Here is a 24,746-nt window from a genome sequence, read left to right on the forward strand (position 1 = left end):
TGTTAAATGTGATTTCCATGAGCTGGAAGAAGCAGAGCTTGACCTCCTGAGAGTGGAGCCCACCCCCAGAAAAAGCAGGGACTTTCCCAACAACTGCAGGGAACAGCAGTGGGACAGGGACAGTCCTTGCTTTAGACCTCTTCCCTTGCCCAGATCTGTGTAGTCCCTGGATGCCAGTAATGGGAGCAGACTGCTTTTTCAATTAGTACTCTGGACATAATTATCTTTTTTTAGTAAAAAGTTTTTATTAGTTCAAGAACATGTGCAAACACCAATAGGCAAAACAAGCATAACAATACAATTATGTATGTTACATTTTTTTGTTTCTGAATTTTTTAAGAACTAAAATAAAATAGTACAACAAAAAGACATATGAGAGACAAAACAGCACAATCATAAAAATAGTGAATGTAAGCATGGTAATGACAGAGCCAGAGGACGAGGTACCAGAAAGAAAAAGCAGGCCTAAATGTATAACAAGGGTTTAAAAACAACACAAGGCCCATATCCATATCATAATGTTAAAAAGCAGTTATATTTATCAGGATTCTTCATTATTTTTTCAGAGTTCTTCACTTTAAATTCTAAAAAGGGGCACTGAATTGTACTAAAATCACTAGGAGCCATTTTTGTGCTAACAATAATTTTTTCAATAGGAAATATATCCCATATCCTTTTAAACCAAATAATTGTATCTGGAGGTTCCTTCTTTTTTGCCATCACAGAATTAAGGAGCATTTTGCTGCTGCCAGTAGATTAGAAATAAACTTAGATTTTTTCAGCAGCCACTTGCCTTTTACAGAAAGTAGCATTCAGAGGCCCACAAAATGAATTTGAGTACAATGGTTTAAACTTTAAAAGATTAAATGGAGGACAGATGTCAAAAATTGGCTATATTTGGACATCCTGTTGGACATGATTTTTAAATTACCTTTCCCATCACACTCTCTGTAGCATATGTATTTGGGAAAGAACTTCTGGTGATTTGTTTAATAGAACACATATAGAGGAAGTAGCTGCTCTGTTCTAAATTTGGGACCACTGCTTCAAAGAGGTCTCTTCCAATGTTTTTCCCATTTAGACATATAGCCATCTCTATCCTCCATATCACTTTTAAGAGTTCCATTCAGCCTTTATAGTCTTAATATTGGGACATTATGGCTTCCACTACTGAAAAAGTCTTTCAAGCCTTTTTCCATCTTGAGTATTAAGTACACAATGCTTTACTTGTACTCTAGGAAGAAAAAGGATCTGGAATAAATAAAGATTTATTTATTTAATTATTTTAAAAGTAGCATCTGTGAAAGAAGATTATGCCAGATTTCCTCCCAGAACAAGGGAATCTGGAATTTGTAGTCCAGGGACCACTGGAGTTGTAGGCCAGAGAGCAGGTCTGCTGGGAAAGGAAGTGCTATAAATGCAAGTCACTTTTGTTAGAATGGGGAGAAACTTGTAGAGAATAACTGCTTCTAAGGGCTCTTTGGTAACTGGGGACTGGTCAAGAGTTGTGGTGGGCTCTCTGCTGAGAGGAAATGGCTGAGCTGTGCTGTGCTGAAGAAATGTATGGAAGGGCCAGGGTTGAGGTCTGAGGCAATCAAGGGCAAGAAGTAGCCCTGAGGAAAGACTGAATCAAACAGTTGAGCTTGGAGCAGATGGCTGTTTCATTGGTTAGAGCTTCAGGGCTGGAGCCTGTGGTAGGAGGGCTCCTCTATGTCTTAGAGTGCTATCTTAGGATGGTGTCCTGAGACCCCTGTAGCTAATGGAGAAGGTCACGGTCTCACACATCCTGGAGGAAGGATGAAGCTCTCTGTGGTGCCTTGGACTGAGGGGTGAACCTTAGACTTGTGATTTTTTTCAGGGACTTTTTTGCCTTTTTGGAGGGGAGACTTTTAGTTGGGCTGGTGGACTAACCTACCCTGTTAGAAAAGAGAAACTAAGGCACAGAAGAGGGGGAAACTGAGACAGTGGCTGCACCTGATGTTGGAGAGGTTAAAAAAAAATCTTACACCACTTTTTTATTTAATCTTGTTAGATCATAAACTCTTTGATATTGTCTCCCTATGTAATCTGCAGGCATTGGCCTGCTAAACCCAGGGTTGTGAGCTCAATCCTTGAGGGACTGAGGGGTTTAAGGATATGGGGCAAAAATCGGTGGGATGATTTAGTTGGGGATTGGTCCTGCTTTGAGCAGGGGATTGGACTAGATGACCTCCTAAGGTCCCTTCCAACCCTTGATATTCTATAAATGGGAGGAGGGGGTGTTGGTGATGGTTGGCGGGGGTGGCAGGAGGGTGTGGCTCGCTGGGGGAAGCAGTGAGCTGTGTTGGGTGACAGCTGCAGGCACCGACTGCTCTTATGGGAGAAACCAAAGGGATGTCTGTGGATGGGGTGATCTAGAAAAAAATAACCCCCGCTACAGAGTTATTTCCTCTTCCCGCCCCGCCCTGGTTGTTTCCGCCAATCACAAGGTCTTTTACAGTCAGGTCAATGAGTCACCGCCCTGAAACGCAGCCGGAGAGACAATTGGACTGGGCGCTCGAGCAACCAATCAGACGGCGCCTTACAAACAGCCAATCGGAAGGGCAGTGGCATTGTTGTTGTCCTGTCACAGGGGGTTGCGCCGTGGAGCAGCTCGCCCAGCCCGCTGCTACTGAGTGAGAGTCTTGGGGAGGCCCGCGCCCCTTCCTCTGGGTCGCGCCTTCGCCGCCGCCGCCGCCGCAGCGGGCGGGGCGATGCAGCCTCCAGGCCCCCAGCAGCCGCCCCTCTATGCGCCCAGCAACGGGGACTTCACCTTCGTCTCCTCGGCCGAGGCGGAAGGTGAGAGCGGGGCTGGGCAGGTTCGCGGCTCCCGGCCCGGGAGCGGCCGAGCAGGCGGCCCGGGGGCGCCTCTGCCTTTGGCAGAAGAGGTGGCCCCCGCCCCGCTAAGTTTGTGGGTGTCGGGGGCGTCTCTCCGTCTAGGCGCTTGAGGTGGGTGGGAATAAAGCGTAACAACCTCCCTGCGAAATCCCAGCTACGGCCCCGGCCTGCGGCTCCGTCTGCGTGGCACAGGCACCTGCCTGTGGGGCGGGTCTCCTTCCCCGGCCGCGGTGCTAGCCAGGCCTACGCCGCGCCGTGACACATCCGTGAGTGTGGCGGCTGGGTCGTCGTCCCCCCCCCCCCCCGTCCCCCCGCGTGCCTGGGTTTGCTGCTTGGGCGGTGCCTCGGAGAGTCGTCCACAGAGCGCCTTGTGCTGTGGGTAGCTCGGGGACCCAGTCTCCAAGGCTCAGTAACTCGGCGCTGAGCAGGAGGTAGCTGAAAGCGAGTATAGTGCGGGGTGTGCGGCCAGCACACTATGTTATAGTGTGGCGAATAGGCTAACACATTATAGCCACTCACGCAGTAGTATCAAAATGTGCATCGGGAGAATGCTGTCTTAACGTTTCAAGGTATGCACTCGTGTTTAGTAAAGCAGTATTATGCCACCTGTAGTTCGACTAGCAGCTGCAGTCTTCCCCCACACAAGCAATTGTCTACCTTAGGACTATGAATTATCATTGCATGTGTATAAACACAAACTGGTGGCTCTGAGAACATGTGTATTCAGACATAATTCAGGACTTACATACAGCCCATCCTGAAAGTAGAACCAGCATGGAAATCTATTAGAAAACTGAAGATTAAAGGGAGTGTGCTTATTCATTTATTCATGAGCATAAACTCTGGTGAGTCAAGTGTAAAAGTAGAATTAGGGAGGCCAAAAAAGAATTTGAAGAGCAACTAGAAAAAGACTAAAAAACTAGTGGCAAAAAATTATTTTAAATACATCAGAAACAGAAAGCCTGCCAAACAATCAGTAGCACCACTAATTGAGTGAGGTGCTAAAGGAGCACTCAAGGAAGACAAGGCCATGGTGGAGAATACTCCAGAGGGAATTCTATGCCACTGCACAAGTGCAGAATAAATGTCCTCTGCAGATTTTCCTCCCAACCCCCAAAGAATAATTGATTCTGATGGGGAGGCGAAGGGAAGCCATGAGAGGAGTGTAATACACCCCTTCCAGGCAGCGGTCACAAGCGGGCACATCTGTTCATGCATCAGGAGCAGACAGGGGAGATGTAAATCGCTGCCAGGGGACTGCCCGTGTGTGTATGCAAGACTCTGTCCCTCTTGCTTGCTATTGCGGTGTGCCCAGCACAGAGGGGCAGGACACTGGGATGTTTCTGGGGCAGGCATGGGGGGGGGTCAAGCTCTTGCGCCGTGTCAGGGTTGGGTGCAGCCTTGCCACCAAGTCCATGGCCAGGGAAGGTGAGGGGGACTGCAGGATGATTCCTTCACCTTTGTGCAACCAATGGCCTGTGCATCCCACTGCTGTGCTGGAGCCTATACTCCCAATGCCTTTCTAATCTAGGGCACCTGGGAATCAGCCAGGGGACATTAATTGGCGTTGCTTTATTTCTTGGTTTCTATTATTAGATCTCACTGTCTTGATTCCTTCCTCCTGTGTGCAATTCTTGCATGTCTCCAGAGTGAATACTTGCTGATTGCATGACTCCCTTTCTCCTCCAGGAAAGCTTCCCTGCTCCCTTCTGATTTTGAGATGGACACCAAGATGAGCCTACTTACATTCTTGCCCTACCTTGTGCTAAGGATCAAATACACCTTCCTCTAATGTGGTGATCCACTGACCATTCATTTAGGAAAACATATCTGCTTTAATATAAACATACTCAGTATTTTTCTTTTTTTCTTTTAAGAATTTGTTTAAATTAGCCAGTCTGAGCAGAAATGTAATTCTAAAATGCACTGTTTTGCACCATTTAAAAATCAGGAGCCATGGGGAGTATTTTTCTTAAGTTTTTTTATTTATATATAAATTTAATATTTTTTAAAAAAACTGATTTTTTAAAGGTCTCATTATTTAGCTTGCTGAGTATAAAAGCTCCAGTGTATGCCTCTTATTTTGACATTCATGGCCTGTTTTGAATGTGCAACCTGTTCCTAATGCATCCTTTTACATATAAATCTTCTCTGAACTATATTGCCAGTGTTTCTGACTTCTCTATGCAGAAATGTGTAGCTTATGCTAACATAAAATGTTTCTGAACTATTTCAACAATGTCTTGTTCAGTGAGTGCCAAGGAGCCACTATTTGTTCCTGGAAGCTATATTGCTTTAATCCATATATACAGTACACTTATATTGCAAACTCTGGTTGAGAGACTAACAGTAGCTCTGCCTATATGTGTTTAGGAAATGCTGAATAGTTAGTGTGAGGTTATTTTCTGTATTGTAGTTCAATTATTACTTACTCCTTACTATGCGTAATAATACAGAACTTTATCTGCCAAACATTTCCTGAATCTTTTTTGTTGTCAGTAGTGTCACAGACATATCTGCTGATAGGTATGTTGAAATAAATTACCAAAATAATTTAAACTGGCATGATTATGATGTTGTTTTGACAAATGAAATATGCAGAATTTTAAAATTGTGCGCAGAATTTTTAATTTTTGGCGCAGAATTCCCCCAGGAGTGGGAGAATTCCCCCAGAAGTGGGAAAGACTAAATGAAGTCTTTGCATCTGTCTTAGTTGCAGAGGATGTGAAGGAGATTCTCACACTGGAGTCATTCCCTCAAATCTGTCACCTGAAAAGACTGTCCCAGATTGAGGTATCAATAGAGGAGTTTGGAACAAAATTGATAAATTTAATAGTAAGAATCCAGTGGATCAGATGGTATTCACCCAAGAGTTCTGAAGGAACTCTTATATGAAATTGCAGAACTACTAACTGTGGTATGTAACCAGCACTTAAATCAGCTTCTGTACCAGATGACTGAAGGATAACTAATGTGATGCCAGTTTTTAAAAAAAGACATCAGAGGCAATTCTGGCAATTACAGGCCTGTAACCCTAACCGCCAGACCAGGCAAATCGGTTGAAACTATAGTAAAGAACAGATTTATCAAACATGTAGATGAACACAACTTGTTGGGGAAGAGTTGACACAGCTTTTGTAAAGGGAAAGCATGCCTCACCAATCTGTTAGCGCTCTTTGAGGGAGTCAACAAAGGTGACTGTGCACAAGAGTGTACTTGGACTTCAAAAAAACTCTTTGACAGGGTTCCTCACTAAAGGCTCTTAAGCAAAGTAAGCAGTCATGGGATAAGAATGAAGATCCTCTCGTGGATCAGTAACTGGTTAAAAGACAGGGAACAAAGGATAGGAATAAATGATCATTTTTCAGAATGGACAGAAGTAAATAGCGGTGTCCAAGGATCTGTACTGGGACCATTGCTGTTCTACATATTCAGAAATGATTTGGAAAAGCGAGGTAAAACAGTGAAGTGGCAGAGTTTGAAGATGATACAAAATTACTCAAGATAGTTAAGTCCAAAGCAGACTATGAAGAGTTACAAAGGGATCTCATAAATGGCAGATGAAATTCAAAGTTCATAAATTCAAAGTAATGCACATTGGCAAACATCATCCCAACTGTATACAAAATGATGGGGTCTAAAATTAGCTGTTACTACTCAAGAAAGAGATCTTGGAGTCTTTTGTGCATGGTTCTCTGAAAATACCTGCTCAATGTGCAGTGGCAGTCAAAAAAAAAAAAGTTAACAATGTTGGGAACCATTAGGAAAGGGATAGATAATAAGACAGTAAATATACTTCTGCTGTATAAATCCATGGTACACCCACATCTTGAATACTGCGTGCAGTTCTACTCACCCCAACTCAAAAAAGATCTATTTGAAATGGAAATAGTTCAGAGAAGGGCAATAAAAATGATTTAAGGATATGGAACAGTTTCCATCTGAGGAGAGACTAAAAAGACTAGGACTGTTTAGCTTAAAAAAAGAGATGATGTGGGGGGCTTAGGACAGAGGTCCATAAAATCATGAATGGTGTGGAGAAAGTGAATGAGGGAGTGCTGTTAACCCCTTCACATGACACACGAACCAGGGGTCGCCCAGTGAAATAAATAGGCAGCAGTTTTTTTTGTTTTTTTTTTAAAGGAAGTACTACTTCACACAATGCACAATCAACCTGTGGAACTTGTTGCTGGGAGATGTTGTGAAAGCCAAAAGTATACTGGGTTCAGAAAAGAATTAGGTGAGTTCATGGAAGATAAATCCATCAATGGCTATTAACCAATATGATCAGGGACAAAGCCTCATGCTCTGGGTGTCCCTAAGAATTTGATTTCCAGATGCTGGGACTAGACAATGGAGGATGGATCACTTGATGATTTCCCTGTTCTGTTCGTTCCCTTTAAACCATTTGGCATTGATCACCCTTGGAAGACACAATACTGGGCTGCGTGGACCATTGGTCTGATCCAATATGGCCATTCTTAATCTCTAACTAAAAGAACCTGTAGGATTACAAAAAGCTGCGTGTGTGTTTTCTTTTTTGTGTGTCAGTATTAGTATAACTAAGAAGCAAAAGTTTAAACAGGATTACACAACATGAGAGGTTTCAAAACCTGCATCATGTCCACACCACAACTTCCGTTGATGGAGCCAACCTTGTATAGATAAGTTGGTTACAAATTTTCCCCAATGTAGATGTATTGTCACTGGCAAAAATTGCTGTCTGGTGTAAAGATTATGCTTTTTTCCCACTCCTTTATTTGTCTATCTTCCTTGTCTCTGACTTCTTATGTATTTTGGAGGACGCCTCTTCTGATTGGGCAAAGGATACAAGAACTACATTGTTCTCCCATCCATTGTATTGCTGCTTCAAGACATGGGGAGAGAAGATTCTGCCTTGAAAGCCAGCTTTCAAGTTGACTGCAAAAGAGCTCAGTACCACTTGCACAGGATGCTTTGCCTCAGTGACATCAGGAACCTTTTAACCAGCACCACAAACACGAGTTTTTGAAAGGTTCCATAGCATCATACCATTGTTGGAGGCAGACTGGTGACTTTTGATTCCCTGTAGCCCCATGTCCTTTCTAACACTCTGAACGTGGTTCAGTGGGACTACACGGTCAGGCGTGTAGGATTCATGATGAACTATTCAAAGTCACAGCTTGTCAGTAACAGACAACTGATATAAAGTAGTCCTACTAAATATGATTTGACTGTAAGTCTTTCAGCCCTAAGACAGGAGCCAAGATCTTACCAGTCTGGTAGAAATGTTAAGCAGGTGACTGCTTGTTATGCTATACAAATGTTGGGTTTGATGGCAATAACTGTATTCATAATACCAAGTATACCTCTCCATGAGAATAACTTTGTAGATAATGATATCCTACTGGAACCCAACATCTATATGCAATACAAGAGCGCTGGTAGTAATGGATTCAGAGATTCAAAGGTCAGAAGGGACCAGTGTGATCATCTAGTCTGACTTCTGGTGTACTACAGGCTATAGAACTTCCCCAAAATAAGTCCTAGTGCATAACTGTTAGAAAAACATACAAACTCAATTTAAAAATTGCCAGTGATGGGTGAGGACAATCTCTGAGGTGCTCTCCAGGTGCCAGTCCAGAGACAACTTTCAGTTATAAAGTTCCAAATGCCTCTCCTGTTCCTTTTCTCCTTCAGAAATGATACTGAATAGGAGGCCTTGCTTGCACTTGCACCCCTCTACTGCTCAAGCTGATGCTGTCAAGAGCTAGGGGAGTTCTGTCAGACTAGTTCTAAATTGCTGAAAACTGAGAATAAAAGTCCTGCACAGGTGAGTGTGATGTCTTGCTCAGGTTACCCAGAACTATGACCCACAGTGTTACTGCTCCACCTCAGTAAAAGAGAGCTTAGCAGTAGCAAAACTGTCAATTTTCTGTGAGCATACCAGCTTGTCTGCCTTGCCAGCAACCTTCAAGACTCTGCCAGTCCACGTGTTGTCTTGCAGGTGACAGTCAGTGAACCCCAGTTCCCAGGTTCCCTAGAGATGTCTTTCTGCTGCATCTAAACTCTCTGACTGGACCCTCGGAGAAGGTATTAAGTTTGCTGCCTCCAAAGAGACAACACACACTAGCCTGTTAATACACAACATTGAGATGGTTTTGTAATAAAACAAGAATAAGTTTCTTAACAAAGAATATAGGGTTATGTGTTTTCACGTGAGTGAAAGAGATAGGAAAGGTTAGAAATGAAACAAAACACACTTCCTAGTGACTAAAATTAACCTATGCAAGTTATTTCTGTCTAAATAGGTTTCTCATCTATAGTCAGTTCCCAAAGACTTCAGCCTCTTTGGTTGAAGGATCCACCTTTCTCAGATTGCAGGAGCTCTGGGCCCTTTTGCCCGCCTAGTGATGGATGCCAAAATGGCATTCTGTTTCTGCTTGTATTTTCCGAAGTCTGTTGTGTGTGATGCCAGAGCCAGGAAGGCTTTGTGGTGGAGCAGGCTTCATTCCCTATTGTGATAGTTAAGTGGTCTCCCTTCCTCCCCCACTTGTTTTGCTTGAAGACTGTGTGTACTGTATAAGTAGGTGTACTTTTCTTTGTCTTCTGAGATATTACCTGGCTCAGTTTACATTAGAAACATAGGAAGACAAGTGAAACAACATTCCTTTGCCTAGGATAGGCTGTGCTTATGGTCGAAAACACCTTCTAAGAACATATTTCCAAGCACACACACTCACATCACATCACCAGCATGTCGTCAGTTTGCATATGGTACCTAACATGGCACCTTTTAGATACAGATTATAATAACAGTGGTTTGGGGTAATAAGTGTGTCAGGTGTGATTGAGTTGTGGTATGGTATCTCCTCTGTTAGCTAGCATTGGGGGGGTTTCCTGGCTCACAGTGACATTGCCAGAAACAAAATTACAATCAGTAATTTCCTTTTGTAATTTAAAAATGGCTGAACAGCAGACACAGGGAAAACTGAAGTTCCAAGAGTGAATCATTTAGCTAACTGAGTTTAAGGCAGAATTCTAAATTGGTCTTAACATTGGGTGTTAAGTGAAAACTTTATGCATACAAACAGAATAGACTAAGTTGTTATACCATCATTATAGGTTGCATCCTGACTTTTTAAAAACTTAGTTGTATTTGCATAGTTTCTTACTCTATCATTCACATAAAAATATAATGACAATAGACATTGTCAATCTTAAAAAATCCCTAGATACTATGTCTGCACCCAGGTTTGCTGTCAATTATATGGTTCATAGACACTTTTCCTATCTTTCCTGCTCCCCAGCCCCTTTCTTTTGCTGTGTGAAAGGCCCGCACGCACAGAGAATGACTTTTCCTCTCGCATTGGCAGGGCAAGATTCTTAAAGACTGGAGGTGCTTCCAAGTTCCATATTGTAAATATTTGCAGAAATGCCACTGTGATCTATCTATACTCTGTGCCAACTATGCTTACTGCTGTAAAGCTCTCAAAAAGAAGAGTTTCTATACAAAAGATGTCACAATCTGACAAAAGGAGGGGAAAGACACCTGGGAATAGAAATACTTTAAATTGTTTTTGTTTTGTTTTTAAACAACTGCAGTGCCCAGGAGTAGAATCTAAACCAAATCAAGAAGTGCCTTTCAGATAGATTTGACTGCTGAGAGATTGGTTTCTTGGTGAACAAGTGTGTATATAGAGAGAATTTCATGGGGAAGGGACGGTATGGACAAGGCAGGAAGGTGGGAGCAGGAAAATGGAGGCAAATGGGGGAGTTTCATTAAAGAAAACCTGTGAAACAAAGGGGTTGAAGCCAACAAAATGAGATCAGAGTTCTTGCTTGCAATGTTCTACACCAGTCTACTCAGCACAAGCTTTCTACAAAAGTTGTGCTTTTTCTAGTAACAAATAGTGATTGAGACTCTGTTCTTGGAAATTGATACTTCTCCACAGTGTATTCTCATTAACTTTTTAACACAAACTGTAGCCTAGAATAACATCCCCTCTTTTGTGACCTTTCTCTCCCATAATTTCCTACTTCTTCCCTGCCTTTGTTCTGTTTTCAATTACTACTCTGCTACTCTGTCATTCTGGTTTGTGTGTACCTCATTGCAAACTAAGTGAAACATGCCAATACATTTTAGTTTGCCTTTTGTGGCATGTATGCATAAACAGGCGGAAAGCTTCCTTGCTTTGCTCCTTTTTTGTTTCTTTTAGTGTGGTGGCAGGACTAGATCATTCTATGTCAGAGAAGTCTGAGAATCTCTCCTCACGATAGCTCTGAATAAATAAAAGCAGGGCCTATGGAGTTCTGGTAGTTTTCTTTTTTAAAATGTCTGTGTAAAATCCAGGTGACAAATTGAAATGTGTCTATGAAAGGTTTTCCTGCTGTAACCAGTCACGCATACAAGGGGAAAATGGGGTGGAATAGAAAGGTGCTGGAATGCAAATAGGTTGCATTTAGTGCACTTGAAGTACTAAGCAAATTGCTACTATTGTGGTATACGATAACAATGTCATTTAACTAACATCCATAATATAACACAAAGTAAGTCCAAAACTGTCAAACCATAATGTCTACAGTTAGACATTTAAATGAATGGGGTAACTTTAGACACTGAAGTTGGACAGTTTTGGCCCTAAAGCAATAATTGATATATCTTTATCAACATTTTCTGTCTATATAAAATATTTTATCACTTTCAAATTATTCATCTCTTATAGTGTACAATTTTATTCCATAACTTTGAATACTTCTCAGTATTAACCTGTGTAGGGTAGACATACTGGAATACAGAAAAAATAGGAACAGCAGTTCAAACTGGCTTTTGTGAAGGTATAAACCTGTTTTTCTCTCCTTTTTGTTCCAAGATCTTAGTGGCTCTATAGCATCTCCAGATGTTAAGCTAAATCTTGGAGGAGGAGGAGAAGGAGGAGGAGAGTTCATCAAAGAATCTACTGCAACAACATTCTTGAGACAGAGAGGATATGGCTGGCTTCTGGAAGTAGAAGATGATGACCCAGAAGATAACAAGCCACTCCTGTATGTCACAGTTGCTCTTTGATATCTATCTTCATTTTTCTGGTTAATAACTTTTTTTGTTTGTTTTCCTGAACATTGGCGAGCAGTAAGTCTTTTTGCTGTAACTAGGATTCCACAGTGATAAATGGCTTAACTTTAACTCTATCGTTGTATTTGTAACATTGTACATCATTATCTTTATTCAGATTTTTTTTTTTGTATTGTGGGGAAGAAGCTAAAACATGTTGCTTGCCTTGCTTTAGGGTAAGGTAGAAAGGATGAGGTAAAACTTGAGTATAATTGGCCTTTGCTCATATAGAGTACCACAAAAAGTTGTTTTCTCACTGCTTCTTTTAAACTTTTGTTCTTTTAATGATTAACAAAAAATCAAATCTTAGGCTTGGTCTACACTACAGAGTTAGGTCGACGTAAGCTGCCTTATGTTGACGTATGTCAGCGTCTACACTTGCTCTCGCTGATGTAAGTGCCCTACTACACTGACATCATAACTCCACCTCCACAAGAGGCGTAGGGCTTATGTCAGTGTAGTTAGGCGACACCGTCCCTGTAGATTCTGTATTACTTACATCAGCTGTTGGCTACAATTCTTGTCAATTTCATGGCTCCCTGTTGGAGCCATGAAATTGACAAGAAAGGCTGTTAGGTTCCTTGCTGTGAACTCTGCCCCAGGCTTACAGCTTGGGCTGTCATCCCTGGGTGGGTGTGGGGCTCCAGCTAGAACCCAGCTCCCCTACAGGCTCCTGGCTACCTGCTTCCAGCGGGCTACTGCCTGCGGTCCCACTCCGAGCCCAGGTCCGGGTATCGAGAGCCTGGGCTCCCAGCTACCCCTGGTGCTCCCAGATCTGTCAGAGTGCAGCTGCTCTGAACAGAGACAATAGCAATGTGAAATTGCCAAGAATGTCTATTTCACTGCTGGTAGGCTCTGTGCTGTGAAATGGAGCCCACGTGAGACTCACAGCTGGGGCTTTCACCCTGGGGCAGATTGGGGGCTCCAGCTGTAAGCCCCGTGTGGCTATCTGTGCCCCACACTCGGCTGTCAGTGCCCCACGATGCCCCACTTCAGTCGATGGAAGTGATCCTGGCGAGGACATGCTTATCGGCAGGAGGAGGGTAGTGTGGACATCAACAGCCAATTGAATTACTGCAGTGGTTATAGGATGACCTAATTAAATTGACCTAATTTTGTAGTGTAGACAAGCCCTTAGATTGTGTCTTTTCTATCCTCCTCTGTTGTGCTGCCATTAAGCTGAGTTTGTTTAGCACTGTTAAACAATCAACAACACTGACTTACAAAAATATCAAGTGAACAGTAGCAGTTACTATCTGAAATAAAGGTATTGCAAATAGTGGTGGTCATCATCACAGTCTTGAAGTAAGTGGACAAAGATTTGAATTTAATTAGATTATATTTAATTGGATTATAATCCTCTGATATAAACTGACTTCATCAGGGCTTTTAAATGCTAGAGGAAAAAAATTCCTGCACTGTAGTCTTGTATACTAGGATTTTTCACTGAAACTCAGTTTTAAAAGTATTATAAATGAAGCACAGCTCTTTTCCCACATCCTTTCATTTTACGTCGAAGGCACGCAATCTGTTTAAAGCCAAAAATTACCATAATGCTGATTAAACCTACGTTTCCCCCTGTGTAAAGAGGTATGGTTGGGCTTTGTGATCTAATGGATAGTGCACTTTGAAGCAGGTGATCTGGGTTCTATTCCTAATTCTGCCACTAATTTGCTGTGTGGCCTTGGCAAGATGCTTAATCGCTGTCCTGCAGTTTCCTCTCTGCAAAATAAGGATAATACTTGCCATTTTTTGTAAAGCACTTGGAGATCCTCAAACAGAAAGTGCTGGGAGACAACACATATTTCTGGAGATATTAAAACTCAATCTGCATTTCCTAGTACATTGTAACTGAGCATCATGGGACACAAATCAGGCAATAACTTATTCTAATCATAAGTAGATTAGTACTCTGTAGTGATTTTCATCTGTAGAACTCCAAATCCTTTACAAAGGAGGCTAGTATCATTACCCTCATTTTATAGAGGTGGAAGTTGAGGCACAGCAGGAGAGGGATATGCCCAAGATCACCTAGCAAATCAGTGGCAGAGCTGGGAATTGAACCCAGATCTGTGCTTTCTAATATCATGGTCCTGATTCTGTACTTTCAGACCTGTGCTAAGATGGGCAGCTGCAGGAAGTCTCTTGAAGCTCCTTACTTCAGAGCCGCCTAGTTCCAACTGCACAGGGGCAGCCCTAACTTACACTACAGTCCATCAGCAACCTTACACCAATAGAGGATCAGATACAGCAGAGTTCTGCTTTGCCTCACCCCCTCTGTCATATCTGTACTCTGCCCCTGGAATGCCCCCTCCTTTCCCTTATGCCATGGTTGAGGGGAGCAGCAGAACTAAACTCTGCCAGATCTATACCAATGGAGAGTTCTGCAGAGGGCAACTCTTCGCTGGCCATCCCTGTCTGTTTTAAGGCTAATTTGTGGCCTTGAAGTGGGGGTGGGAAGTTGGAGAGTAGCAAGATCTGCTGATAGAACATCTTTTATTGATTTGATAAGCCCTTAGTTATTGTTGTTTACTCACACGGGAAACCAGCCAGTTGAACTATTGGCATAAACTGGCCTGGGGGAAACTACCCAGTTGAAGCAACTGACACCTTTCCTTTAATTAAAAGACCATCAGCTTCAGCTTGTTGGTATGCTTTTTTAAAATACTTTGAGGATTAATTAATCCTAAGCTTTTGTTCCCTGTTGGGAGCATGTATTATCTTTAGTTGCATTACAAATAAATGTAATGTGTGTATGTGGTTGCATATTTCCATGTATATAATCTTTAAAATAGCATGACAATTAAAAAAAAACCTTGACAGATGAATATGGCATACATGTGCCTAGATGTTGGAGGACAGAAGCTTTACTTTAATTCAGACTGTAGGGTATTTTACCCTTCTTTTGTGTTCCCAACCACAGTATTTATTTCAGTATAGTTAATGATGAAATTGCATTAATGTTGAATAAGGTTGTTAGAAATTTAACAAGCGTTTCTTGAAGAAATATTTAAACGGTAAAAATCATTTTTATCTCACTAGGATGTTGAGATTTAATTTTATGCTGCTGGTATATTTGGAAGTATTCCACATCTTGTGTCTCACTGCATCTGAAAGCATGGTGATAATGAACAAACTACAGACTCTCACTGCTTAATTAACCTGCTCTCACAGATGAATTATTCTCTTTACACAAACTGTTCCAGTACCAAAATATGTAGTAAAGCTTTTGTTTTACAATTGTAGGGAGGAACTGGACATTGATCTGAAGGATATTTACTACAAAATTCGATGTGTGTTGATGCCTATGCCATCTCTTGGGTTTAATAGACAGGTAGTGAGAGACAACCCTGATTTTTGGGGCCCTCTGGCAGTTGTCCTCTTCTTCTCAATGGTTTCATTATATGGACAGTTCAAGGTAGGTATAAACCTTTTATCTAAAGAGAACTTTAAACTAAATATTGGGACTTGAATGCTAAACAGTCTATCATATTTATAGAGACGAAGAAAGCCTCTTCTCCCTTTGCCGTTAGTATAGTGAAAAGAATGGAACATCTAGTTCCAAATATATTTATTTCATGGGTTAGTCTTTCTGCATATTAAAAAAACTTGTAATACTATACTAAACGTTCCTTGTAGTACATCTCTAAGGTTCATTAGAATAAAAATGTCAGGTTCTTGTCTCTGAAATGGAAATGAAGGAAGCGTGGGTTTTCTGGAGGCTTGTAATGATATGCAATCTGTCAGATTCTCAGCTGTATACTAACTGGGATGACTAAAAACATAAAATCTACACAATAGGTATATTTCATTATAGTGCTAAAGCAAAAGATGGCACCTTTACAATGCTGGTTCATCTATGTTAAATAAAATGTAAACTGTGACTGAAATTGAGGGCCCCTTAGGGATCAGTGATGAAAGTTAATGTCACTTAAATTTCTGTAGTTGGTGCACAATCATAGAGTAGAATGTCTGCACCATGTTTTTCTGTATGAACACATTCCCTCCTCTGAAATCTTCTCCCATCTTTAATTTAGTTCTCAAATACAATTTACATTGATTGTACTATTAACGTCGTAATATTTCAGTTCCCCCTACCACTGTCCTCTTTTTTGCATTGCACAATGAAAAAGGTAGTTGGCTTTCCTACATGCTTCACAAAAAAGTTTGGGACAGGAAACCATTAGAAGACTCTCTTCCCCCCCCCCCCCCCCGCCACATTACCCAGGCACATACTCTTGCAAACATCTTTAGTAAGGATATCTCTTCTAGAGAGGGGAAAACTTAGCTCTTTGTCCAGACATATTAGTAATAAGTTATGTTAACTAAGAATTCTAATTCAAAAGTGGCGTATTCAGTTGGCAGTTAGATACTTGCTGGTTGAACCTTCTACGTTATAGTCATACTAGTAGACTATTTTTCAGATCATTTAAAACTTATTTACTGGTTTTATTACCAGAAAACCTTTGTGTAAAGATCTTGAATTTATTGTGGTTACAAATAATGCCACAACTTCTGTCTGGTACCTTTTTTGTCCTCTCAGATATCTTTTCTTTCTCTTCCTCCCACTCCCATAATTGAATAACTTCTGTCTCCTTAATACCTCTGTCTCTTGTCACTTGACTTCTCATATGATTCCTTGAGAACTCAGGGAATGCAGCTTTTGATTGGCCAGCAAGAATTATAGTATAGAGATGCTTGGCCTTTCATCCACTTTTCCAGTACTGCCCAAGCAGAACATCCCTCGTAGTGCTTCTAATCACTGCCACCTTTAAAAAGTGACAGAACTTAGATATGAATCTAGGTCTTCTCTTGGTAGCACCTAAGTGAGACCCTCTGCAACCTCCACTTACAATAATGAGTAAACACCTTTAGCTCTGTCTTTAAATATAGCAATAAGTAAGGCTGTGTTTTAGTCACGGGTATTTTTAGTAAAAGACATGGACCGGTCACGGGCAGCAAACAAAAATTCACAGCCCATGACCTGTCCATGTCTTGTACTATATACCTGTAAATAAAACTTGGGTACTTGGGGGTGGGGGGCAGCCCAGGAGCCCCCACGGGTGCTAAGGAGCTGGGGGATTTGGCATGACTGGCAGGCTCCTTACCTGGCTCTACATGGCTCCCCAGAAATGGTGATGTCCCTCGGCTCCTAAGTGGAGGTGCGGCCAGGAGGGCTCCATGTGCTGTCCCCCCCCCTCCGAATGTCCACTCCATTGACTCCCATTGGCTGCGGTTCCTGACCAATGGGAGCTTTGGGGGCGCTGCCTGTAGGTGGAGGCACTGTGGAGAGCTGCTTGGCCACGCCTCTGCCTAGGAGCTGAGAGAGATACATGTTGCCATTTCTGTGGACCCCCCCTCTCCCCACCCCCCTGGGAAGTGCTGCCCAGAGCCCTCACCCCCCTTCTGAACTCCCAACTCCTTGCCTTAGCCCAGAGCCCCCTCCCACACCAAAACTCCTGCTGCTGCTGGGGGGGCACAGTGGCCCGAGACTGCCCCAGCTGTGGCCGGTGCGCCTGGCTCAGGGTCTGCCAGAGCTGCTCAGGCGGCCTCCGGGCCAGCCGCACCAGCCATTGAAGACATGGAGGTCACAGAAAGTCATGGAATCAGTGATGTCTGTGATCTCTGTGACAGACTTGCAGTCTGAGCAATAAGCCATACCGGGATGTGTGGTATTATAGAATGCTATTAGTCAAGGTAATTAATTTTGAGATATGAGCCTGAAAGGGAGTTCCTTCAACCTCCATAAGGTGTGCCCTAAAAGCTGACTAACACTGACTCTTGAATGGCTTATTTCTATGAGTATAGTTGACTAATTTTATAAGAGACACATTAATGTGATTTGTTCTTTTGGATGGGAGAAAGGTGCAGGGAAAGAAAGAAAGGTATGCAGTGTTTCTTTCCCCAGTGAAACAATGGTTTTATGATGTGTTCTTTTTAAAATTATTACAGAATTTAACTGAAGAGACAAAATCTACAGTGACACCAGCTTCATGCTCTTTTCACCTTCCCTTTTTATTTTTACAGTGCATATGAAACCTTAAATCAGTACCCAGTTTAGGTTTGTAGCCTAAACTTGAGTTTTAAATGCAACCACACTTTGAAGCTCAAAGGCTGTCCTAGGTGTGTGGGTTCCCACTGTAGAAGTGCTGTTTTCAAAGGGAAAGCATTATTTTTCCTTATTCTGCTTAGCAGCTGCCCTCCAGATCAGCTGGGCTGTGATTTAATTTAAGTGTAGGCTAGGGACCTGAATTGTGTGATAATTTAAGCCAGTTTCATATTCATATTAAGAACTGAGGAGAGGAGGAAACCTGAGAGGAAGACTACAGCCTAAACTAGAAGTACTATTGAGGTGCAGAAAGAGTTAGATCTCTGTTCTTTTGATTTTGTAGTTTTAAGGGTGACACACAGTATTCTGCCATCCCTAGATACAATGTTAATCAACCAAGAAAGAAGATACAAGATGAACATTGATTTTTCTTTGTTTTTTGTTACTTTAAGCCAACTGGTCAGTGTTGTCTGGGCATGCTTTTCATTGGGTCTGAAGAGAGAGTGATTTCCTTTTGTGTTTCAAAGTAGAATGAAAACAAACATGATTTAGCCAGACTTCTTTTAATTCGAAAATTTTTACTGACACCTTCCTGTTGTGATAACAAAACCACACTACGGGTAAAATACTGGTTTTACCATATTTTCTTATTAAGCATTCCAAACACACAGCAAACTTGTCATCTGAATTTTATTTCTAAATTCCATTGTAATACTGAATAATACAAGGTTTGCTGCAGTTTACTTTCTTATTAAACCAAAATGAATTCTGAATTATAATGAAAATTGATTGATAAGAATTAATTGTTCTCTCTCTTTTAAGGTGGTTTCTTGGATTATAACTATATGGATATTTGGATCCTTGACAATTTTTTTATTGGCCAGAGTTCTTGGAGGAGAAGTAAGTAGCAATGTGAAAGTGTGACTGATATATAAAATATTCAGAAATGACTTGGTTTTTTGGATGCCCAACTTGCAGCACTTTAAAGTCACCTAGTTACTTTTTCAAAAATCTTGACCTCCCATATTTAGACATGAATTATAGCACAGTGCGGAACACATTGATGTCTGTTGAAATTGAGATTCCAAGTAAATTCTTAGAGTTAGTCAGATCTAGTCAGATAGGTGCTAGCTAGTGAACAGGTTTTAATTAAAAATAAGAACGTATCCAAATCTTTGCCTTAAATTCTAACACATTCATTTGTTCATGTAACTGGATTTAGAAAACAAAACCCTTGGTCAATTTCACATGCAGTTATTTAAACTGCACATTTACTTACAACTTGGCCAGAACCAGAAATATATCAAAAATACTACTAGACGTCTAGAGCATGCTTACTACAATTTTCGCTGCTAACATGAACTTCTAGCATTAATTTAGGCATCCCAGTGGGAGAGTTATTTTTTTGTGGCAGTTAATTGCAGATATTCTGACTTAATGACCACTGTCGAGTTGATTTGTTAATTTGAAATCTGATAGTGTATTTCATACATACCATGCTAATTTCTAAATGCTGCAGTAATTATGTAATACTTATTTGAAATGCGTTACTCTGTCATTACCAGTAAAGAGCCTTGGCATTAAAAAGACTAGAAGTAACCAATTGTATAATTTGCATAAATATATTACCCTGTGAATTTACATTTAATGACAGTAATATTAAAAATTCACTTTGCACATTTTAATAACTTTAATTCTGAGCCACAAGACAGATGCATGTACTCAGCACTACACTTACTAGAATAGCTACTAATTCCATCATGACAAAATATAAGTGTTTTCTCTGTTGACAAAACTTACGAGCTAGATGGAGGAAATTGTTTTATTCTTTACGGATTGATTTATAATTTTTAGGTTGCATATGGGCAAGTTCTTGGTGTGATAGGATATTCTCTACTTCCACTCATTGTAATAGCACCTATCCTCTTGGTGGCTGGATCATTTGAAGTTGTATCTACACTAATAAAAGTGAGTTCAGTAATGTTTGTTTGTCACTATGCTTCAAAATATTGTGTTGCCCTGAACAAAATAATAATTTTAGTAACTTGTGATAAAATTTTAAAAGTACTGCTTGAATTCTTGTGACCCTCTTGTCCAGAAACAGAGGTCAGGAAGTCGCTTTGTCTTCCCCATAATTCAATATATGATATGTTTAGTTATTGGAACGTGAATAGTAACATCAGTCATTTCAGAGACCTCCTGGTAGTAGAAGTAGTAATCTCAAAACACTTCTACAAAGAAGGTAAGTATTGTTAGCCATTAAACAGATGGAAAACTGAGGCGGAGTGCCAAAACTGACCAGCCCAAAGTCAACTGCCAGTAGAGCTGGGCAAACTTTTTCAAACAAAACTTTTTTTAGCAACAAAATGCAGATTTGGTAACACTGAAATGTTTCACAAATTTGTGTTGGTTTTGCCAAATTTGTGTCCAAAAAATTTCAGGAAAAGTAGAAATGTTTCATTTTGACACCTCTGAAATGAAACTAGGACTGTCAATCACTGTTAATTCAAGCGGTTAACGTAAAATACATTAACTAGGTTAAAAAAAAGGTACAATGAATCGCAGTTTTTATCACATTGTAAAACAATAATAGAATACCAATTTGAAATGTATTATAAATATTTTGGATGTTTTTCTATCATTTCAAATATATTGATTTCAATTACAACAGAATACAAAGTGTACTGTGCTCACTTTATATTATTATTATTGTTACAAATATTTGCACTGTAAAAAAGATAAACAAATAGTATTTTTCAATTCACCTCATACATGCTGCAATCTCTTTATTGTGAAAGTGCAACTTACAAATGTAGATTTTTATTTTTACATAACTGCACTCAAAAACAAAACAATGTAAAATTTTAGAGCCCACAAGTTCATTCGGTCAGTCCTACTCCTTGTTCAGCCAATCGCTCAGATAGCGCTGTCTGCTTCTTATTTACAGTGTCACCTGCAAGTGAGAACAGGTGTTTGCATGGCACCGTTGTAGCCAGTTTTTGTATTTATGTGCCAGATGCGCTAAACATTGTATGCCCCTTTGTGCTTTGACCACCATTCCAGAGAACATGCTTCCTTGGTGAATTTAAATTGATATGCTATTATTGTTTAACAGTGTGATTAAAACTGTGATTAATCGTGACTATTTTTTTCTCACAATCAATTGCGATTTTTAAAAAATCATTTGACAGCCCTAAATGAAACAACATTTTGATTTTTCAATTTAAAATGGCTTTTCAAACTTTTTTTTTAAACGTAAACACTCAAAACTGAAACAAAACATTTTTTTCAACTTTTGAGTTTGCTGAACAGTTCCAAAAAGTTTAGGGTTTGTTTGTTTTTTTGTTGGTTTGCACCAAACCAATTTTTCTTTTTTGAATTGCCGGTCAACCAAAAAAATCTTTTATTTGCTCAGCTTTACCTACCAGGCCTGTGGCAGTAGAGAACTTTAATGAACTGTACTAGTATGGCAAAAGTTTCCTGAAGATATGTCTACCCTGCAATTAAAAATGTGTGGCTGACCCAGGCCAGTTGACTCAGGCCACTCCACATGGCTCCCGGAAGCAGCAGCACGGCCCTGCTCCGGTGTTCCAGCCAGGGAGCAGGGTCAGAGGCCGCTCCACGTGGCTCCTCGAAGCAGCAACATGGCGTTGCTCCGGCTCCTATGCAGAGGGGCGGCCAGGGGGTCTGCTCTGCACACTGCCCCTGCCTCAAGCACTGCCCCCGCAGCTCCCATTGGCCGCGAACTGCAGCCAATGGGAGCTGCAGGGGCAGCGCCTGCAGACGGGGTAGTGTGCAGTGTCACCTGGCTGCGGCTCCATGTAGGAGCTGGAGTGGGGACATGGCTGCTGCTTCCGGGAGCTGCTTGAGGTAAGCGCTGCCTGGAACCTGCACTCCTGAGCCTCTCCCCATGCCCCAGCCCCCTGCCCCAGCCCTGATCCCCCTCCCACTCTCTGAACCCCTTGGTCCCAGCCCAGAGCATCCTCCTATACCCCAAACTCCTCATCCCCAGCCCCACCCCAGAGCCTGCACCCCGTCCCGCACCCCACTCCCCTGCGCCAGCCCAGAGCCCCCTCCCGCACCCTGAACTCCTCACTTCTGCCCCCACCCCAGAGCCCACACCCCCAACAAGAGCTTTTACCCCCTCCTGCACCCCCAACCCCAATTTTGTGAGCATTCATGGCCTGCCATACAATTTCTATTCCCAGATGTGGCCCTCGGGCCAAAATGTTTGCCCACCCCTGCTGTAGGTAATCATGTATATGTTGCTGTTACCTCTGAGATGTTATCTACAGAATTTTTTTTTAAATATTCTTTTTATGTCTATGGCTAAGGGAAGCTGTTGCTTCCTGTTGTTGAAAAAAATTGGTTAGTGTGTTCCAGAGTCCTTGAGGTAGGAGAATGCTCAGTAAAGTGACTAAAGTCACCAGCCAACAGGTCCTTAATGAGGCCAAATTTTTTTAGTTTTTCCGATGATTTGCTTTGGAGGTACAAGACCCAAGAGTAAGAATCTTGCAAGATGACATTCAGAGAAGCAGAATTACAGGTAATAATCATGAAAAAAGCTCAAGTTGAAGAGGACTAAAACAGAATGAAGAGTTATTAGAGTGCTCCCCTGGAATAAAGGTTTATGCTATCCGAATATGTACCCTTACTGTTTGCTGTATTGTAACTATAGACTTTTAAATTCAAAGGAGTGAACTTGCAGATGCTTGTCGCCACATAATGACCTTCATTGTAATGTGCTTTGAGATTTGTTGAGGAAAGCCAATACATAGGATATGTATGTAGATTATTACTATGAATACATGTAGGTAAAATCACTCAGATATCCATGAATGAAAATACTTCAAGATCAACATGGTGCATATCTCTCTGAACACCAAAAAAAAAAAAAAAAAAAAAAAACCCACCATACTATGTGTTCTCAATATAACACTCAGGAAAAAATGAAAGGTTTCTTTCCTAGTGACATTCAAGAAAAGTTCTGATTTTTTGTATTGGTCTTTGGACAGATTTTCTTGTACTGTCAGCTAACATTATACCTTTTTTCTTTTTAAGCTGTTTGGAGTCTTTTGGGCTGCATACAGTGCTGCTTCATTACTAGTTGGAGAAGAATTTAAGACTAAGAAGCCCCTTCTGATTTATCCAATCTTTTTATTATACATCTACTTCTTGTCCTTATACACCGGGGTGTGACCTGAAGTGTTGGATGTGGCCAGAAACAATATTTTATTCACATGCAGACTGGTAAAACATAAGATTAAGGAGGCTGGAGAAAATAGGAGTGACTGTTTTGTATCCAGTTGTTGAAAGGTTTTAAGACTTAAACACACATTTGTGTATATTATTTAATTAAGCAATTATAGCTATGTGGATTTGTATCAGAGTTCTAGGTTTAAGATTCTTTAGATTTTCATGAACTAAATATAAGAACTTTGTGTTTTATAAGATTGTGTAGCAAAAATACAGCTTGATACCTGTGCCATAAGCACCAGGACCAGATTACTATATTACATTGAATGGGAATATGAAAAAATATTGGTAATGGTCTCAAAGTGCAATTTTTATTTTCTGTTAAATACAGCTGGCTTTTTTGGCACAGCAAATTCTGTATATATTTATGAAACAGTCCTGATGGCTCACAGAATAGGCTCTATAATTGAGACATGACGATATTAGTATGTTTTATGTTAGAGCCCCAGATTTCTTTTCTTTTATTTGGCTTTTGAGATTTTATAAATTCTAATTTACTTTGGGAAGAAAAGTGTACATGTGTATTTTGTATCTCTTGCTTGTGTGTAGCATATATACTCCTTGTTTAAGGATGTACATTGGGTCTTCAACACTTGAAGACCCAAGCATTTGAATTAAGAGTTGCATTTATATCTCTGCCAAATGGAGCAAGACGTACACTATGTGACATTAATTCATTAAATGGTTTATTTGCAGAATCAAATTATTTTATATTTAACAAGTTCTGAACTTGAAGTCACACAAAAACAACTTTCAACTGCAGCATTGGAATAAGGTCTGGGAGAACAAAGATAATGTATCAAATTTGTGACCTTGAGCAATGTTTTAAAATGACAAAATAAACAGACTACTTCTCTAACCTTGTATCTGTTTTGTAACACCTTGTTCTGTATTGCTTTTAATGGTATGTAATTTAACGAGTCAGGAGTTTTTTTCTAATATACTGTTCATCTTTTGCAAAATGAAGTATTAAAATTCTTAAAAGCCTTTATTCTGCCTCCATTGAGTAAGGAAGGCAGAATTAGGAACTTAGCAACAAATTTTCACACTAATTTTGACTATCAAATTAGGTAATATTGTGATAACATATTAAATACTTCCTGGGTATACTATATAAATTGTTTATGTAATGGTCCATGTTGATGATGATGATGGAAATTATGGAAAGAAAAAAATGTATTGAAGGTAACTTAGCATGATATTTACTTTATTGAAGTAAAGTTGTTTGCTATCTTTAGTAGGTAACATTTGGAAATAGGTTTTGACTGACTTGCCAAAAATTTCTTTTGCAAACTTTTGTCTCTTAAAAATAATAGTACAACCAGAGATCCTTACTGCAAATAAAAAAAAAAATCTATCGGCCATTACAAGGTGATAAGGAGCTGCCTGTGCTCTGTAGTAGTCAAACTACTGTGATTTTAGCTTCAATTCTACAATATTTGTAATAAAACTATCCATATAACTTGAAACTTTAATGATTAATTGTATGTAATT

At 40.6% G+C, this 24,746-nt stretch overlaps 1 protein-coding gene across 5 annotated transcripts; it reads left to right on the forward strand.

Annotated features, from left to right (window-relative positions):
- The first annotated feature begins 2,563 nt into the window (after positions 1-2,563).
- Positions 2,564-24,111, forward strand: YIPF4 (Yip1 domain family member 4). 5 transcript variants are annotated; one of them, XM_048843608.2, is made up of 7 exons: positions 2,564-2,817; positions 7,000-7,096; positions 11,709-11,880; positions 15,194-15,365; positions 18,819-18,896; positions 19,851-19,964; positions 23,058-24,111. In XM_048843608.2, the coding sequence occupies exons 1-7, from the start codon at positions 2,767-2,769 to the stop codon at positions 23,193-23,195; spliced, it is 822 nt and encodes a 273-aa protein (XP_048699565.2). In that variant the 5' UTR covers positions 2,564-2,766; the 3' UTR covers positions 23,196-24,111. The 5 variants fall into 5 exon arrangements, with proteins under 5 accessions (XP_048699565.2, XP_048699567.2, XP_074983103.1 ...); XM_075127002.1 differs by lacking the exon at positions 2,564-2,817 and adding an exon at positions 5,437-5,649; XM_075127003.1 differs by lacking the exons at positions 2,564-2,817; positions 23,058-24,111 and adding exons at positions 5,437-5,649; positions 22,485-23,038.
- The last annotated feature ends 635 nt before the right edge of the window (positions 24,112-24,746 follow it).

The sequence above is a fragment of the Caretta caretta genome, chromosome 3 (genome assembly GCF_965140235.1).
Source record: "Caretta caretta isolate rCarCar2 chromosome 3, rCarCar1.hap1, whole genome shotgun sequence".
Lineage (NCBI taxonomy): Eukaryota > Metazoa > Chordata > Testudines > Cheloniidae > Caretta > Caretta caretta.

Excerpts from the sequence above, each read along its gene's own strand:
- YIPF4 (XM_075127002.1), top strand. The coding sequence starts at position 5,452 with ATGCAGAATTTTAAAATTGTGCGCAGAATTTTTAATTTTTGGCGCAGA. Across the intron at positions 5,650-6,999 it reads AAAGACTGTCCCAGATTGAG|GAAGTACTACTTCACACAAT; the intron begins GTATCAATAGAG and ends TTTTTTTTAAAG. Across the intron at positions 11,881-15,193 it reads GAAGATAACAAGCCACTCCT|GGAGGAACTGGACATTGATC; the intron begins GTATGTCACAGT and ends TTACAATTGTAG.